We start from the raw sequence: 19446 nt of genomic DNA on the forward strand, positions 1-19446 counted from the left end.
CGGGTAGGCGGTGGCCGAAATGGTAGCGTACTGGGCCCACATTCACCGCGTGATGGACGACGCGGGTTCGAATCCCCACGCTACCACTCGGATTTTTCAGTCACCGCCGAGTGGCTTAAAACTACCCACATGCTGTCCTGAAGACCACCCATCAACACGGACTCTAGAGGAAGCTGTCCAAGCAAATCAAGAACGAGCTCCGGGGGGCAGCATGAGCCAATGCAAGATGGCGCCACTATAAACACTCGCCTGCGCCAGAACGGGCTGGGCCGACCATCAGGCCCCACCTGGAAGAAGCCGTGGGCCGACCATCAGGCCCCACCAGGAAGATGCCTACCGGCGCAATAGGCAGCGACGTAAATAAAAAAAAAAAAAAAAAATCCACGTCCCTATCGGTCGAGCCAATACGGTGACCGTCCAAGCTCACTTGAGCCTGGACGTTGCTGCCACAATACAACATTCGTCTTGGAAGACGCACAAGTATTTTTCATGGTATTTTTTAGGAAAAAAAGTGCGTCTTGTAAGCCGAAAAATATGGTAATCGACAAATGCAAAGACCAACCTAAATTATCTAATAGACATGTGAACGGCAAATTAAAGAAGAAAAACAATCAATAAACTGAAAATGGATGGAACTACATATGAAGACCCAGCAGAGATGGCAGAAGTGATGAACAATAGCTTTCATAGAGTTTTCACAAAGGAAGACGAATTCGTACAACCACCGGGCCAGGAAAGAGGAAGGGTTATGCAGGAGATACAGTTAATGGTGCAGGAGGTCAAGGAAAGCTTGAACAAGCTGGATGTAAGAAAGGCGACAGGGCCGGATGAAGTACAAGGGTGGATCCTGAAAGAATGTAGTGAGCAACTTGCAGAGAAACTGCACTCCATAATGAGCGCCTCCCTGAGTGAAGGAAGGGTACCACAAGATTGGAAGAGAGCAAACATAGTACCAATTTATAAAGGAGGGAAGAGAGAGGACCCATTAAATTACAGACCGGTATCACTCACTTGTGTGGTTGCGAAGATACGTGAGAGGCTAGTTAAAAACAGGTGGTCGGATTTTTTGGAAAGTGAGAGAATTATCTCGGATTGCCAGTTTGGATTCAGGAGAGGGAGGTCGTGTGTCACCAACTTGTTATGTTATTACTCAAGGGTGACAGATTTAATACAAGAGAGAAGGCTGGGGGGATGGAGTGTACCTGGATTTGAAAAGGGCATTCGACAAAGTACAGCACAGAAGACTAATTTGGAAAATTAAGAATAGGGGTGGAGTGGGTGATGAACTAATTAAGTGGCTGTAGGACTTCCTAACTAACAGGGAAATGAGGACAATAATCAAGGACAAGGCTTCCAACTGATGCCCAGTGAGGAGTGGGGTCCCACAAGGTTCGGTGCTGGCGCCAATAATATTTGCTGTTTATATAAATGATATGGTGGAAGGAGTGACCAGCTATGTGAGTTTGTTTGCAGATGATGCAAAGCTATTGAGACGAGTCAATGATGTTAAAGACTGTGAGGCATTGCAGAGGGACCTGGACAAAATATAGGAGTGGAGTGGTACATGGCAGATGAAATTTAACCTTGGGAAATGTAAAAAAATAGAGTTTGGTAGGAGTGGTAGAAGATGTGAATATGATTATAAGATGGGAAGTGAGATAATATGCAGAGGAATAGAAGAAAAAGATTTGGGAGTGACTATCTCAGAGAACATGTCACTGGACAAACACATCAACAGGATAACGGGACAAACTATGAATTTGCTGAAGAACATAATGACGGCATTTGTGTATTTGGATGAAGAGATGATGAAGAAAATAAGAGTTACAATGATAAGGCCAAGGTTGGAGTATGCAGCAGTGGTCTGGTCTCCTCACGAAAAGAAAAATATAGGAAAGCTGGAAAGAGTACAGAGAATGGCAACTAAGATGGTACCGGAACTTAGGGATCGGACTTACGAGAGACTCAATAGCATGGGGCTCACAACCCTGGAGAGAAGAAGAGAAAGAGGAGACCTGATAGCGGTGTACAGGGTGGCGAGCAGGGTGGAGAATCTGGACAGAGAGGACCTGTGTGTGTGGAGCGAGAGAGAAACAAGAGGACATGGAAAAAAGTTGAGGGTGACCGCGTGTAGGCGAGATGTGAAAAAGTTTAGCTTCCCACTTAGATCCCACTTGATCTAAGTTGAGCTGTGGAATGGTCTGGAGGAGGAAGTGGTTTGTGCAAGAAACATTCATGATTTTAAGAAAAGTTGGATAAGAGCGGATATGGAGACGGGACTGCGCGAGCGTACCTCTTTTCCTGTATGTCACAACTAGGTGAATAGAACTAGGTGAATACACACACACACACACACTTAACAGGTGAATGTTTGATCTTTCTGAACTGGTTATTATGAGATTCTGATAAGGCACAGTGCAAGAGTGGCTGAAATATTTTCTCTCTCTCTCTCTCAACCACAGGCACAACGTGGCACCTCAGAAGTGGGTCTTCATGTGTTTGGCAATGTCCATCTTCATCTTGAAGTGCTTCCCACACACATCACACTTGAACTCTCTCAGGCCAGTGTGTCTGAAGGTGTGACGCTCCAGGGTTTGCTTCTCTTTGAACCTTTTCCCACATTCCAGACACACATGAGGCCTTTCACCAGTGTGTTTATAAGTGTGTACTTTGAGCTGGCTCTTCGTAATGAATGTCTCACCACAAACCTCACACTCATGAGGCCTTTCACCAGGGTGTGTAAGGGTGTGTGTGTTGAGGTCACTCTTCCTACTGAACCTTTGACCACACTCTTGGCATTCATGAGGCCTTTCACCAGTGTGTTTATAAGTGTGTACTTTAAGATGGCTCTTCCTAACGAATGTGTCACCACAAACCTCACACTCATGAGGCCTTTCACCAGTGTGTGTAAGGGTGTGTTTGTTAAGGTCACTCTTCCTACTGAACCTTTGGCCACACTCTTGGCATTCATGAGGCCTTTCACCAGTGTGTTTATAAATGTGTACTTTAAGATGGCTCTTCCTAATGAATGTGTCACCACAAACCTCACACTCATGAGGCCTTTCACCAGTGTGTTTATAAGTGTGTACTTTGAGCTGGCTCTTCCTAATGAATGTCTCACCACAAACCTCACACTCATGAGGCCTTTCACCAGTGTGTATAAGGGTGTGTGTGTTGAGGTCACTCTTCCTACTGAACCTTTGGCCACACTCTTGGCATTCATGAAGCCTTTCACCAGTGTGTTTATAAGTGTGTACTTTGAGGTGGCTCTTCGTAATGAATGTCTCACCACAAACCTCACACTCATGAGGCCTTTCACCAGTGTGTGTAAGGGTGTGTGTGTTGAGGTTACTCTTTATACTGAACCTTTTGCCACACTCTTGGCATTCATGAGGTCTTTCACCAGTGTGTGTAAGGGTGTGTCTGCTGAGGTTACTCTTGTAACTGAACCTTTTGCCACAGTCTTGGCATTCTAGGGGTCCTTCAGCAGAGTGTGTGGGTGTATTTGCTGAGGTCATCCTTCCCAGGGAGTCTTTCCCCACACACTGGCCACTCATGGTTTCCCTCACCAGTGTGTACAAGGCTGTGTCTGCTGAACTTGCTCCCAGTCTCAAATCTTGTCACACTCAAACTTTCCTTTTCCTTTCTGGAGATGGCAGCAGCAAGGTGGTGGTGATGTTGTTGTTGTTGTTGTTGTTGTTAATGGTTGTGTTCTTCTGGTCCTCACAGCAGTGGCAGTGTTCCTGCTGGTCCCGCCACTCAGGCTGCTGCCTGGCCTTGCAGCCTCCCCTGCCCACCACTCCTGGGGTGAGGGTCTTGCAGGAACCTCAGGGAAGCTGCAGCGGGCGGCAAGGTTCCCCCGACGCCACACTCAGGGACCGAGCGGCAGGCGAGGCAAGGGATGCACCAAGGGATCCTGAGGTCAGCGGCAGCGCGGACTCAGCGAGCACTGAGCACAGCGTCCGCCTCAGACCCTCACTTGAGCAACTGTCTCCTGGCGCTGTGCTCCTCCCAACATGGCCAACACCACATCCTGGGGTGCAAGAGATGGGCTGTTAAGGGGAATATTCCATCACTCTATCGCCATAAAGGACTTTTGTGTCCGCTGCCTTCAATCATTCATAAACACAATGGTTTTGTTGCACCCAACGGGTGACTATGTGTTGCTGTTGTCCACCCTGCTTCATCAGAACTGGTGCAGCGTTTGAATAAAAAATCAAAGGCTTTTGGCGCCTTGCAAGGAAATGCCACTACTTTTTGTCCACTGAGAGAATGACATTTTTCTTTGCAGCAGAAGGAAGACATCTGAAGAAATTTTAGAACACTTGTTTGATTTATGTATGCTACAAAAACTTTAAAAACTGCTTAACTAGAGGCTGAGCAGCAGCAATTTTAACCCTACAAGCTCCGAGGGTGGCCACATCTGGCCACCCCTCAGGCTCTTCGATCAAAATGATACACTTTTTTTATTATCGTGTAAAAGAAACAGTCCAACAGATAAACACAGAAAATACCCTAGATTAATATGTGATATCAATAAGAACCATATGAATCCTCATTATTTTGCTACACACGAATATTTCGAGAAACCAACGCCAATCATTTTGAAACACAGTCGATACATTTTGGAAAGTGTTCAAACGGCTGCCGACTGTCAGATGTACGATAACCTATACGATATACTGATACTATTATTATATATATATATATATATATATATATATATATATATATATATATATATATATATATATATATATATATATATATATATATATATATATATATATATATATATATACCTGTGTTGTATACCACATGTTTTGCATTTTTTTAATAAAGCTTTAGCTGATACACTAAACAGACCAACAAACAAACTGGCCATGGTAACTATAATGAAGGAAGCCTATAGGGTATATCTGTCGTTGGCAGTGTGCATTCTAGATGCGTTCTAGCAAGGCCCTCTAGATGGCATTAGTTCTAGCATGTGTGTTGTCAACAGGATGCCGTTCAACACAAGCTTGTGATTGATGATTGATTGATAGTTTATTGTTGCAAGTAAACAACAATAGAGAAGGGAGGAACATGCCATCCCAACCCCCAGGCAGTACAGAGTGTGATGGTACAACTAGTAATACATGGGGAGGTGTGTTCGTGTTTGCGTGTCGGCGTGTGTCAACGGGCGCGAGTCTCTAGGGGCGGCGGCGGCTACACATGCTCGTTTTGAATGATGAATTATGCTACATACAATACTTATTTTGGCAATACCATGAAGTGATAACTGTGTCTTGTACTTTATAACATTTATTTATTCCTTCTACTTTGGCCAGACAATTCTTATAGAAAAAAAAAAAAAAAAAAAAAAAAAAAAAAAAAAAATACGTCCTTGAGTGAATGATGGTAACTCTGCTGGGTGCTGAGACTCTGAGTCTGTCAGACGTCACTTACGTCAGCTTGCCTCAGGCCTCCAGCCCGTCGCCACACTACGCCCCACTGACTTTTTCCCCTTCCTTTTGAACATTCTAATTGCCTCTGTTTTACCATCGAGGATAAAGAAATACTGGAAAAGAAGTAAGAACAGTTCAAGTGATGGAGAGGGGTGAAGAAAAGAAAGAATTGACGAAGTACTGCCCCCCCTCAAACCTTCTAAATGACCATCTCTTTGTTGTCGAGGAAGAAGCTAATAGTGAAAACATAATGAAAACTAAGTAGCTACTCTACGGTTTCAGAGCTGGTTATCTTTCCACTTTTTTTCCTCCCCATAAAGGAAAAAAGAAATGAAGATGTATGATTAGTTAACTAGACAAATTATTGGTACGATTTTGATGGCGATTTATTTTTTTCTTGAATGTCAAAACGAGGATATAGAAATGGAAATGGAAGTTGACTGATTGATTGTGTCTTATTCTCCGACTTTCCTGCCCTGGTTATTTAGGTATTTATTTATTATCACGATGTAACGAACCGTTCTCCTAAGGGTATTTGCAATGTCTGTAGTGTAATATTTGTGATTCTTATCTCTGTATAAAAGCTCTCGTTGTCCCCGCCACGCCGCCCCAGCAATGGATAAAATTGTTTCCAGTCAACCTATTTCCACCCCCTTGACGTATCAGAAACTTACTAATAAATAAAAAAAAAGGTAATTCAAAGGCTCTCCACCATGGATGTGTCCGTGTGTAAGTGTGTCTTACTCAAGTGGCAAAAATTCTCTCTCTCTCTCTCTCTCTCTCTGAGACACACTTGTACGTATCAATTATCATCATTGCTATTTTGTGCTGATTTTTCCTGAATAATAAAATCAACAGCGTGGTAGCTACATACATGATGCGTGTGTACGACATTTGTTTGCCAAGTAGAGATGTCTCCATTCTTCCTCCAAGCCTGTGATGAGCGACAGAGGGAGGGAGGGAGAGGGAGAGAGAGAGAGAGTTACCTCTGTTTTTTTTATACCCTTTTTTACTTTCCAGTAGCTTCTTTTCACTCATTATTCAATAGTTTTACACTATTGATTCAGTACTAGTATGTACTTTGTGTTCATGAGCGTTATCATTGTTCATATAGATGAGTACGATGCTAGGTGTTAGAAGCGCGAAAATTTGAAAACGTCGAAGCTTATAGGGTTAAGGCTGAGGAAGCACAATTTTGTTTTAATGGCACAGATCTTTGTCACTGCTGGGCACTTGCTTCATAGTTGGCACGGATAATATATGCGCCAGAGTCCATGCATCGAGATTTGCCGCACAACTTTATATTTGTCTGTCATACCATTATAAAAATGCAGGAGGCATTAATGTTGTATCTGGCAGTGATGCACATATTCTTCCCTGCTCACTGGTGCAAGGGGAGGAGGGCTCCCTCCCCCCAGTGGGGAAAGACAGTTTGTATGGCCTTGACCAATTTAGCCTGAAATTTCCCCCACATCCTTATGTTTCTGTCCATTTTTGCTGGATTACATAATGGATGGAAAACACGCACATGGCAGAGCAATTCCAGCTACCAATGATCTTTACATTTTTGCTGAAGAAGTTTACTCTCTCCATTCCTCGCCCGACCTCTGCCCTCGTGCTGCCAGGCATAAGGAGTCATCCTGGGTGTGGCATAAACCCGACACACAAAACAATGAACAAAAACAAAAAATAACCAAAACAAATACACCCGTCCCTCAGTATTGGCAGGAGCTAGGGGACACAGGCCCCTGTGAATGGCATGCTTCCGTGAGTGTTTGGTGCGCTCCCCCAAAAGACTCCAGACCCACAAAATAATCAGTGAGAGCAATTTTACACGTGTTGTACTTAATAAAGCATGTCAGATACCAGAAAGCAGCATAGAACATCACAAACAGCATCACTCATCAGCCGTACAGACTGCTGTGTCTTGCGTAAACCTCTTGCAAACATGTAGTCTTAATTGTTGGGTCCTCAACACTAAGATAGATAGATGGATAAATATATAAAGATGGTTAGATAGATACATGTGTAAACAAATACAGATGGATAGATAAATAGACAGACAAGTCTAACCCCCCACCGCACTCCGTCCTGACCATGATGTGGACGCCCCACACAACGCTCCCTGCCAGGTGATGTTAGCTTTGGTAAGGTTTGCTTGGTGTAACTATTTTGGGGGGCAAAGGTGTAGTTTAGCTCCACTACCTCAAAACACCTCATACCTTTGACATTATGATTAAGAGGAAAACTGCACAGCCTGTAACCATTTAACTTTAGGGGTCTATCAGACACCTCTCCACCTGAAACTGACCTCTCTTCCATACTTATATTTACAGGAGCAGTGCTTAGTGGGCCTCTTTCTTGTGACTTGTTTCTGCCCCTGAGCTGCCTCCTCTACTGTGAAAAATAAAATAAATAAATAAATAGAAAAAAAGAACACGGCGGGAAACTAACCTGACCTGACCGGCACTGTGGTAAGGCAAGGGGGAGTGACAAGGCTGTTGTTGGATTGGGCTAGACTCGTTGAGTCTAATTATCCTTCACAAACACTTGTCGCCGCCGCGACCGTGTCCTGTAGCAGCAAACTTTTGGCATTGGTCGTCCTCCAGTGCTGATGACAGACTTTTCTATTCTGGTTCTTTTTGTTTCCCACCTTCCCTCCTCACAAAAAATGGCTGTTTTCTGCAAAGCAAACAACACAAATCATGCACTGGCTCCACACAACACACAGAAATGAGGAAAACAAACACTCCAGACTGACAAGACCCTGCCGCCGCCAACAACACAACGGTGCACCGCCAAGCCTGTCACACTTGTCTATATATCCAAAACAATTACAATTATCTAAACCGAATTGCGTACTGGACCCACATTCGCCGCGTGATGGACGACGCGGGTTCGAATCCTCACGCTACCACTCGGATTTTTCAGTCACCGCCGAGTGGCTTAAAACTACCCACATGCTGTCCTGAAGACCACCCATCAACTCGGACTCTAGAGGAAGCCGTCCAAGCGAATCAAGAACGAGTTCCGGGGGGCAGCATGAGCCAATGCAAGATGGCGCCACTATAAACACTCGCCTGCGCCAGAACGGGCTGGGCCGACCATCAGGCCCCACCTGGAAGAAGCCTTGGGCCGACCATCAGGCCCCACCGGGAAGATGCCTACCGGCGCAATAGGCAACAACGTAAAAAAAAAAAAAAAAAAAAACACCATGACCTGACCTGCATGTCTGTCACAAGAATGTCTTTGCCTTGCAGCACTGAGATGCGAACTGATGTCCATGAGCAGGGCCGGGCAAACGAGCCACTGCAGGTCATAATGATGAGCGTGGGGAAGATTCTTCTGGAGGAGGAAAGTGACCATCTCCTGCTGCAGGTTGCACACACAGAACAGCTTGGCCCCACAACAAGATAGTTTCTGTAGGTACTAAGTGATGCGAGACATGTTCCCTATTTATATGTAACCATATTGCCTCACTGATATTCACATCATATGTATATTTCTGCACTTCCACTTGTATGTCATTATGTATACAATTTAGATTGTTGACATGGCAACATGGAGAGATGTGGCAACGTTCTGCCCGCTCGCTTCTCCAGTTTCATTGGCTCGCAGCTGTCATGGGCTCACAGCTTACACACATTCGCTTGGAATGCTGCTTACTTGTCTCTAGCAATAAGAACCTACAACTAGTGTTGAGCCGTTTCCTTCCACACCTTCGGGGAAACCTGCTGCAGGATACTACGGATCTTCAGACTCCTACAGCAGCTGCAACACACTGCAGTTTCAACCTGTCCTTTTTTGTTTATATTAATTAGGACAACCAGATCTCAAAAAGGTCAGATTGTCTTCAAAAGGACAGACCTGGCAGCTCTCACGGAATGAGGCAAGGAGCACAGGCTTGCTAAACAGTATTTGCCAGCAGATGCTGTTTGGAAGGTTTTATTTTCTTTTTGGGGTTTTGCAGGTCAGATTGCAATGTTAATGCCTAACAAGATGGTGAACCAGACACTAGGCCTTCAGGGCCAGAGGTTGCCCGGCCCTGGCCCAGCAGGACATATCCGCGAGGAAGGGAGAGAAGGTGTCTGCACATGCGTGAAAACAATGCCTCTGACAATCAGAAATAATCCTCATTAATTCAGCCAATCACAGCGCTCCATGTAGCAGTGGCAGGCAGAAGCGAAAAAATCTGAATCAGTCTGAGGAAGGTGTCTGTGCGGGGCGATGCTCTCGCTGCGGTGGAAGGTTTTAGTGGTGATTACGAATCAGTTGACTTTTTGCATAATGACGGTGCTGTACTCAAGGTTCTGGAGTGTCCAAAGTGTAAGTAAGACCAAAAAGATGGGTGGATTCAGTGCAGGTAGTGGTGTGAAGCCCTTCACAGCAGTGTGGGGCAAAGCCCCCCCCCATTATGGGTTAGGTTAAGTTGGAGTTTAAGTTTACTAACTGAGGTGAAGCCCTCCATAGCAAATGGAAGGGGGGCCAAGCCCCCCACCCTACCATTAGGAGTTGGGTTTTTTGTTTCGATAGGTCTGGATGGAGTTTTTATTTTGACGTGTTGGGTGAAGCCCTCCATAGCAAGTTGGAGGGGGCTTTGCCCCCCCGTCTGGGGCTGGGGGTTATGTCAAGTTGTTAGGCTGGAGTCAACCAATATTGATACCTGCCTGTACCAGCCTCCTCGTGCCTAGTGGAGGCGTGTTGTGGCGCTGACCGGCGGGAAGTGGCAACTTGGCGCATGGCGAAGCGTCAGTGGCAATGTTAGGTGTAGGAAACAATTATTGGCTCAAACAGATCATTGGCTGCTACAACTTATCTGTGGGGACAAAAAAAGTTGTGGAAGATTTTGGTGGGTATTGAAAATCACTCCACGCCTCGAAAATACGATATTACGCCTCCATATTGTACTTAAGGGACGACATACATGTCCCTTAACCATAATATGAAGGCGGAAAAACTTAAAAGTAAACAAAAAGTGGTTAAGGTAGTGATAAAGCATACTATACATACGCGCGATGTGTTTTGATGGTGGCCATATTGGGAAGTGAGCAGTATTGCCAACGATCCGGTTAGCGATGGTATGCTAGGTTAGCGATGGTATGCTTAGTTAGCCATTAGCCCACACATGTGAGCAAGTCCACCATGCGTGGTTATTTATTTTTTTAGAACACGCACCTTTACCTAATACTATACCCGGCCCAAACCTTCACAAAAGCCTTTGGGTAAAGGTGTGTTCTAAAAAAAAATAACCACGCGTGGTGGACCTGGTCTCACATGCGTGGGCTAAAGGCTAACTAAGCGTACCATCGCTAACCTAGCGTACCATTGCTAACCGGATCTTTGGTAACGCTGCTCACCTCCCCGCCGCCGATGTCACCAACACAGCGCGCGTATGTATAATATGCCTTTTCACTACCTTTACCACTTTTTCATTACTTTTAAGTTTTTCCGCCATCATATTATGGTTAAGGGACATGTATTTCATATCGTATTTTGGAGGCGCGGACTGATTTTCAATAATTACCTTTTGGTGTTTTGCAGGAATAGGTGACTTGTTTCTCTCCAAGGTCACTTGTTTCCGAGACTAAGGAGTGAAAAAATGGTTTTATGGCAAACAGTTTGCCAATTCCTTCAAAACACACCAAAATCTCTCATAACAAGTAGTTTCGCCCACCTGAGCACCGCGGGTGAAGTTCTGGAGTTCTACGCATCAGGTCTAACCTAACCTGCCCTGTCCCACTGCCAAAATGTGACAAAGAGAAATACATCCCTGGCTTCATTACTGTCAATTTGTGCAATATATACACGGCCAACACGTCACACCTCAAACCAACCCAGCCCAGACACAGAACAACACAGAGGAACAGTTATTTACCGCAAGAATTACCAGCCAGCGGAACTGTCTCCCCGAGGGGGTTGTCACGGGCCAGAACACAAACACGTTCACTAATAAATATGACCGCCATGGGACAGAGAGGAGGCGCCCTTTGTGACCACTGGCTCCCAGGCTTCTTGAACCGTCACGAGAGATAAGCGCTACTAAATGTAAGGGTCACTAAGGGTCAGCATCACTAGGGTTCAGCTGCTGCTCAGTGCTCACCTCACCTCCGCGGCGCCTGATCTTGATGTCACAGGTGGCTGGAGATTTCTCCCCGTGGAGTAATACTGAAAAGTGTGTATAAGTGAAAAAGAAGAAAAGAGGAACGAAAGGAGGAGGACCTAAGAAGCGATACAAAGCGTCACAGGTCAAAAGAAGAAGCAGCAGCAGCAGGGCTTTGTATCAGCAGCTCCCACTATGCCACCGGCCAACACGGTTTTTCGCAAGTATCTTCTCAACAAACTGTTGGATTAGTATGGCATTTTGGCACCGTTTGTTTCACACTACGACCTAATTTCTGACAATATAGGGCATCGGTAAATGCAGTCTACACATGTATTAATAGTTGTATAATCACACACTGTCCTGCCTGGGGGTTGGGATGGCATGTTCCTCCCTTCTTCCTTGTTGTTTACCTGCAACAATAAATTATCAATCAATCAATAAAGGCGAAATATGCCAAAGGTGACTGTACATCTGGACGAGAGAAGCATGACGTATAGCTGTGACGTCTACCCCACCCGGCCACCGCCTCCACTACTACTACTCACCGGCGTATATAGGGGGGGGGGCCACTCGGCCATGGCCCCCCCCTTTGGTTCAGTTTTTTTTTTTTTTTTATCCTGTTAAAATTTGGCGATTTTTTTTTTTTTTATTGATATTGATTATTAGTTCTCCAAGTCTTCAACATCAGTAATGTGCCCTTCAGAGCCCCCTTCTTACATTAAACTCATATTTAGGCTGATGGGGACCTATTTATAATTGCTAAATTATTTAGCTATTCTCAATAGAATAGATCCCATAGAGCCACTACAATTTTCCGTTCTCTTTCCTGCATTACTTCTCCATACGTTTTCTATCATAAGAAAACCAGCCCATAAAACAGTGTTCTCATTACATACTACATTAGTTAATTCCGTTCTTAAACTGATAGAAGAAAATAATAATAGACTGGAGAAATGTGTTTTCCTGATCTAAAAATGAGTGAAGAGAAGAGCGAAGAGGTGGGATCCGATGACAGTTTGCTGACATCGGCTGACTTTTATGAAAGCTCTAGTTTCTAGGAATGGAAGGCCTGGGGAGGAGCACGAGCCAATCAGAATTCAGAGATTACCAGATTTTCATGTTCCTATTGGCTGGTCGGTTTCAGGAGCGGGCCGCCGGAGGAGCTAAGTCAGTGTTGCCACGCGTAGGGGAAAATCCCTACGGTAGGGGATTTCAGGGCTTTGTAGGGAGTAGGGGGCACCTACGGTGAAAATCGTCTTTTCGTAGGGGAACGTAGGGGAAAAATTCAGAGACAGACAGACAGACAGACGGCTGACCATTGACGTCTGTAAAGACATTGGAATCAATTATCAAAACTTCTGAAAGCTTTCCCTCAACCTTTGATGTGACATCGTCTTTGGTTAAACATTATTCTTGTGCAAGGTCAAGATACTTTGCCAAATACTCAGAAAATGAAAGAAATGATGTTCTCGCAGATTAGACCCAAACATCCTTCTAGAAAGTCCAGTGGCAGTATCGTGAATGTAAGTATAATTTAATAACTTTTGTTCATTATATTGTAGTATATAATTCTATAGACTCTACTTTACTTTTACACACACACACACACACACACACACACACACACACACACACACACACACACACACACACACACAATATATATATATATATATATATATATATATATATATATATATATATATATATATATATATATATACATATATATATATACTATGTATTTTATCAACTTTCAGTCTTTCATAAATTTCTACCATACTTAGTTAAATATTGTAAACGTCTCTCTCTCTCTCTCTCTCTCTCTCTCTCTCTCTCTCTCTCGCTCTCTCTCTCTCTCTCTCTCTCTCTCTCTCTCTCTATATATATATATATATATATATATATATATATATATATATATATATATATATATATATATATATATATGATGCACAAATTTTTTTATATTATTGTTGTGCTGGAAGCTTCCCCCGGCGACCACAGGCCTCTAGAAGGCTCCCGGAGAAACGAGCAAGGGGGCGGGGAGCAAGGCGAGCCGTCCGCTCCCCGCGGGGCGCGGCCAGGCGCCAGGCGGGAAGTGTTGCCAGCTCGCATATATTTTTGCTACATGTTCTTGTGTGATCTAAAATATACTGTAACATTCTAGACTGTACTGTTCTGGATATATTAGGAGAAGAGGGCGAGAGAGTTCCAGTCTTAGTAAGCTAGTGGTAAGTGAAGAGTCAGAGTGAAGTGTACTACTAAGGAAGAATATTAAACTACAGAAGCTGTGCAAAGTGTTTACATATCTCCCTCAAACGGAGTCTCCTGACGGCGACACGGAACCCAAGTAACACGTTCGGCATAACACTGGTGTCAGGAGTGTAGCCATTTGTTTTTCGCCATGGAGACTCGTTCCCAAGCTGCCCAGAGGGACGACATGTTGACTGAACTTTTGGAAGCCTTGAGACTACAGGGGGAGAAACAAGAAAGAGCACAGCAACAACAAGAAAGAGCACAGCAACAACAAGAAAGAGCACTCCAGGAACTCAAAGAACAACAAGAAAAAGCACACCAAGAACTCAAAGAACAACAAGAAAGAACACTCCAAGAACTCAAAGAACAACAAGAAAGAGCACAGCAACAACAAGAAGGAACACTCCAAGAACTCAAAGAACAGCTAGAAGATCGCTTCACAGGATTACAGCTACAGCTAAAAGCAGTACAAGATGGAAGTGAATCAGTGCGAAGAGAAATGACTGATGTGACCACGAACTTGGGACAACGCCTGACAGAAGTGGAGAAAGAACACACAAATCTTCAACAAGAGATGGAGGTGGTACGGGAGACGACACACAAAGAAATATTAGAAGTGCAGGGAAAGGTGAACCGTACAGAACAGGCAGTTTGTGATGTAAGTGACAGAGTGAAGGCCCTCGAAGACTGCTTGGCTGGAAACAGACAGCCAATGCCTGCAGGGGCTAGTTGTACCCAAGATGCTTCTTCTACGCAAGTCCGGGGTAGTTTGAGCCCTGCTTCGCCCAGCCCCATGAGTCTGCTGGGTTCGCCTGTTAGAAAGAAGCCTCAGGAGTTTGATGGCAAGGTCTCCTGGGAGGCTTACCGCGCTCAGTTTGAGCTGTTGGCAGCCCGGAACGGATGGGATGACCAAGAGTGCGCGGTACAGCTGGCCACTAGCCTGAAAGGGGCGGCGATGGAGGTCCTTGCTCAGCTCGATAATGCAACAAAGGGCAGCTACAGCGGGCTGGCACAGGCGCTGGAGCAACGATATGGGACCAAACACCAGAACGAGCTCTTCAGGGTTAGGTTCAGAACCCGCAACAGGAGGCGCGGCGAGTCTCTTCAGGAACTCGCTCAGGACCTTGAGAGCATGGCACACAAGGCATACCCAGGTGCCACCCCTGACCTGCTGACGGTTTTGCTGCGTGATCAATTCATCGATGCCCTGGACAGCCCTCAGCTGAAGATACAAGTGAACCAAGCTAAACCAACATCAATGCAGGAAGCTCTGGCACGTGCCATGGAGTTTGAGTCCTTTGTTAGGTCTAGCTTGTCAAGCTTCAGGGACGACTCGACTTCTGGCTTTAGGGCACGAAAGGGCGCTGTCAGCGACACAGACAGGTTCCAAGGAACGTGTTGGTACTGCGAGAAGGTTGGGCACAAGGAGAACGAATGCTATAAGAGGAAGAAGGAATATGAAGGTGGCGCTAAGAAGAAGCCCAGGGAAGGATCCAAGTGCTGGACCTGTGGAGAAAAGGGGCACTGGAAGAATGAGTGTCGGAAAAATGTGCCCCCAACGAGGGACCACCACTCGGGAAACTAAGGAGGACTGGTTCATGGGGCAACGACCTTTCTGTCCTGTACATGCCCCGAAGATATCAATGTGCAGGAGAACCACCATGACGAGCTGCCAAGTGGAGGGCAAGGTCGACGGAGTGTTGTGGCCTGTGGTCGTCGACACAGGCTCGGAACGCACATTCGTGCGGCCTGACGTGGTGAGTCATCGTCGGCTTCCTAAGACGTCGCATCGACTGTGCGGAGTCACTGGACACTATGCAGAGCTCAGAGGCCCAGTGGACGTGAAGTTTGAGCTCTGAGGAAAGGAATAGTCCCTCTGTGTATGTTGCTGACATGGACGACCCCTGCATCCTAGGTATGGATTATCTTGTCTCCCACAGGTGCGAGCTGGACTTCCGCGCTAAGCAACTGACTGTAGGAGGAAGGAGGGTGCCACTGACGACTGTGCACAAGGAGGGCCTGCCAGTGACAGTCAAGCGCACCACCATTATTCCTCCGAGGTCAGAGATGCTGTTACCCTGTCAAATTACGGGTGCCCCCCGGCTAGCCTGTGTGTGGTAGAGAGTGGAAGTCGATGCCCGGTAGAAAACGGGGTGATTGTAGGCAGTACTTTGGCAGACCCTACTGCAGCGGAAGTGCCTGTTGTCGTGGCCAATGTCTCCTTCAGCCCAAAGAAAATAAAACAAGGGACCATGGTGGGGTTGTGCCAAGAGATCGACCAGAAACCAAGAACCTGTGTCTGCAGGAGAACCCTGACGAAGCCCCAGGAGGAGCTGCCCGACTACCTGTGCGACCTGTTTGACAGGAGCTCCAAGTGTCTAGAGGAGCCCCAAGTGGAACAGCTCAGGGAGCTTCTCGTGAGGAATGCAGATGTGTTTTCCACAGGAGACCTGGACTTGGGGTGTACGGACCTGGTAGAGCACCACATCGACACAGGTAGCCACCGCCCAGTGAAGCAAGCTCCTCGAAGGATGGCACCAGCCCGTCGCAAGGAGATGGATGAGGTAATGAATGATCTCCGGCAACAAGGGTTAATCGAGCGGTCCAGCAGCCCGTGGGCGTCTGCTGTAGTGCTCGTCAGGAAAAAGGACGGTTCCCTCAGGTGCTGCGTGGACTACCGAGCCCTCAACGATCTCACCATCAAGGATTCATACCCACTCCCACGGATCGACGACACGCTCGACGCTTTGGTGGGCTCCAAGTGGTTTTCAACACTGGATATGAAGTCTGGGTATCACCAAGTCAAAATGGCGGAGCAGGACAAAGAGAAAACAGCCTTCTCCTACGGTCAAGGCCTGTGGCAGTTTAAGGTCATGCCCTTTGGCCTGTGCAACGCGCCGGCCACGTTCGAGCGGCTGATGGAGAGGGTGCTGGAGTGACTTCACTGGAAGACGGCACTCATCTACCTCGACGACGTGATTGTCTTTGGCCAGACCTTCGAGCAGGAGATGAAAAGACTATCAGAGGTTTTCGCCCGGTTTAGAGCTGCACACCTTAAGCTCAGCCCGAAGAAATGCTGCCTATTCCAAAGGGAGGTCCAATACTTGGGACACATCGTGAGCGAGGCTGGAGTACGCACTGATCCTGAGAAGGTGGCTGCGGTAAGGGACTGGCCGACACCCACCAACGTGAAGGAGCTGCGGAGCTTCCTCGGGTTGTGCTCATACTACCGCAGGTTTGTGAAAGGCTTCGCTACGATTGCTGCACCACTGCACCTCCTGACGAAGAAGGGGCGCAAGTTTGAGTGGACAGCGGAAACTCAGGTTGCCTTTGAGAAGCTCAAGGAGGCCCTCATCAGCTCGCCCGTACTCACCTACCCAGATCCCTCTAAGCCTTTTATACTGGATTGTGATGCCAGTGATGAGGGGATTGGTGGAGTGCTGTCCCAGGCATGTGCCGACATGGAACGGGTTGTGGCCTACTTCAGCAAGAAGCTCACCCCAGCCGAGAAAAACTATTGCGTGACCCGGAAAGAACTCCTGGCAGTAGTCAAGAGCCTTGACTTTTTCCATGCTTACCTGTACGGTGCAACTTTCACCATCCGCACGGATCACGCTGCATTGCGGTGGTTGAAGTCACTGAAAAACCCTGAGGGCCAGCTTGTTCGCTGGATAGGTAAACTAGAGCAGCATCACTACACTATTGTGCACCGATCTGGGCTAACACACGGTAACGCGGACAGCTTGAGCCGGCGCCCCTGCCTACCTGAGTGTCAACATTGCCTCCAGAGGGAAAGCGTCCGAAATATGTGCCGCCGCACTGCAGTGGAACAGACAGCGGAGGTGCCATGGGAAGACTTGGGAAAACTGCAGCGGGAGGACCGAGATCTGAGACCAATTATGGAGTGGCTGAGTCAATCGTCAACGCGACCTGGGTGGGAAGTAATCTCGAGAGAAATCCCTACCACCAAGAATTACTGGACTCAGTGGGACACTCTTCGGATAGACGACGGGGTGTTGCAGCGACGCTGGGTCTCTCATGATGGTCTTGACCACTACTGGTCCACGGTGCTACCTATGAAGTCCCGGGAAGGCGTCCTGAAAGAAATGCACGACAGCATCACCAGCGGACACCTTGGGGTAAAGAAGACACTGAGTCGCCTGCGCCAAAGGTTCTACTGGGTTGGCATGAGGAAGGACGTGGAAGAATGGTGTCACGCGTGTGAGGTGTGCTGTGCAAAGAAGGGCCCCAAGAAGCGTCACCGTGCCCCATTGCAACTATACCAGGTTGGAGACCCCATTGAATGGGTGGCAGTGGATATAGCAGGACCCTTGCCTCTGACGACGAACGGAAATAGGTACATCTGCGTCACAATGGATTACTTCACCAAGTGGCCGGAAGCCTACGCCATCCCTGACCAGGAAGCCACTACCATCGCCAAGGTTTTGGTGGAGGAGTTCTTCTGTCGTTTCGGTGTGCCTAACGAGCTCCATTCCGACCAGGGAAGGAATTTTGAGTCAACAGTCCTTGCTGAGTGCTGCAAGCTCCTGGGTATCAAGAAGACCCGGACCACCCCTCTGCACCCACAGTCAGATGGAATGGTGGAGAGGTTTAATTGGACGTTGGGCCAGGAGTTGGCCAAGCAGTGCAACAATGATCAGTCTTCATGGGATCAGAAGCTGCCTGCGCTTCTCATGGCCTACAGGTCTGCCGCCCACGAGACTACGGGGTATTCACCGGCAAAGCTGATGTTTGGACGTGAGCTGCGATTGCCGGTGGACCTACTGACAGGAAGGCCTCCTGGGGAAAGCCTTCCAAGGGACGCCTCCAGTTTTGCCCGTCAACTAGAGGAACGACTGGAAGAGGTGCACCATCAAGTCCGAGGTGCCTTGAAGTTCTCCGGGGAGGCCATGAAGCGCGGTTACAATATGAGGGCAAACCACGTTGACTTCAAGGAAGGAGACCGAGTCTGGCTTTACAACCCGCAGAGGAAGAAAGGACAGTCTCCGAAGTTACAGAGCCCCTGGGAAGGCCCTTACACTGTGCTAGAACGCCTCTCCGACGTGACTTACCGAATACGGAGAACGGAAAAGACCAAGCCGAAAGTCGTCCACGTCAACCGCCTATGGAGGTACCACGGTCCAGGAAACTACACCTGGAACAACTACAGACACCCAGCAGCCGACGAAAACGCAAGGGACGTCCAGGACCGAGAGGAGGTCGACGACGACATAAGCCTTCTGGACCTTTCAGCTGAGGGAGATAACCTCCCGGCTTCGGCAGATGTTCCAGGGACACCCCAAGAAGCGGACGACGACGAGGCGCACCAAGAGACAGACGTGCAGGAGGCACCGAGCAGAAGACAGAGACAACGCAGGCGTCCACAGCGATACGACGATTATTATGTTTTTGATTAATTCTCTTACGTTTGTATATAGTTAAGTGTGTGATCGGGACGATCACAATTAAGAGGGGGGGATAGTGTTGTGCTGGAAGCTTCCCCCGGCGACCACAGGCCTCTAGAAGGCTCCCGGAGAAACGAGCAAGGGGGCGGGGAGCAAGGCGAGCCGTCCGCTCCCCGCGGGGCGCGGCCAGGCGCCAGGCGGGAAGTGTTGCCAGCTCGCATATATTTTTGCT

The 19446-nt window shown here is 47.3% G+C and overlaps 1 protein-coding gene across 2 annotated transcripts; it reads right to left on the reverse strand.

The window, feature by feature from the left end:
- Positions 1–7: 7 nt before the first annotated feature.
- On the reverse strand, positions 8–10283 carry LOC126989616 (zinc finger protein 182-like). 2 transcript variants are annotated; one of them, XM_050848228.1, is made up of 3 exons: positions 7902–10283; positions 3297–4033; positions 8–3128 (listed from the first exon to the last, which is right to left on the reverse strand). In XM_050848228.1, the coding sequence occupies exons 2-3, from the start codon at positions 3555–3557 to the stop codon at positions 2478–2480; spliced, it is 912 nt and encodes a 303-aa protein (XP_050704185.1). In that variant the 5' UTR covers positions 3558–4033; positions 7902–10283; the 3' UTR covers positions 8–2477. The 2 variants fall into 2 exon arrangements, with proteins under 2 accessions (XP_050704185.1, XP_050704184.1); XM_050848227.1 differs by having other exon boundaries at positions 8–4033.
- Between the last annotated feature and the right edge of the window lie 9163 nt (positions 10284–19446).

This window comes from Eriocheir sinensis, unplaced genomic scaffold, assembly GCF_024679095.1.
Source record: "Eriocheir sinensis breed Jianghai 21 unplaced genomic scaffold, ASM2467909v1 Scaffold1241, whole genome shotgun sequence".
In the NCBI taxonomy this organism is placed as follows: Eukaryota; Metazoa; Arthropoda; class Malacostraca; order Decapoda; family Varunidae; genus Eriocheir; species Eriocheir sinensis.

Coding starts and splice junctions, on each gene's coding strand:
- LOC126989616 (XM_050848227.1), bottom strand. CDS start 3,557: ATGAGTGGCCAGTGTGTGGGGAAAGACTCCCTGGGAAGGATGACCTCA.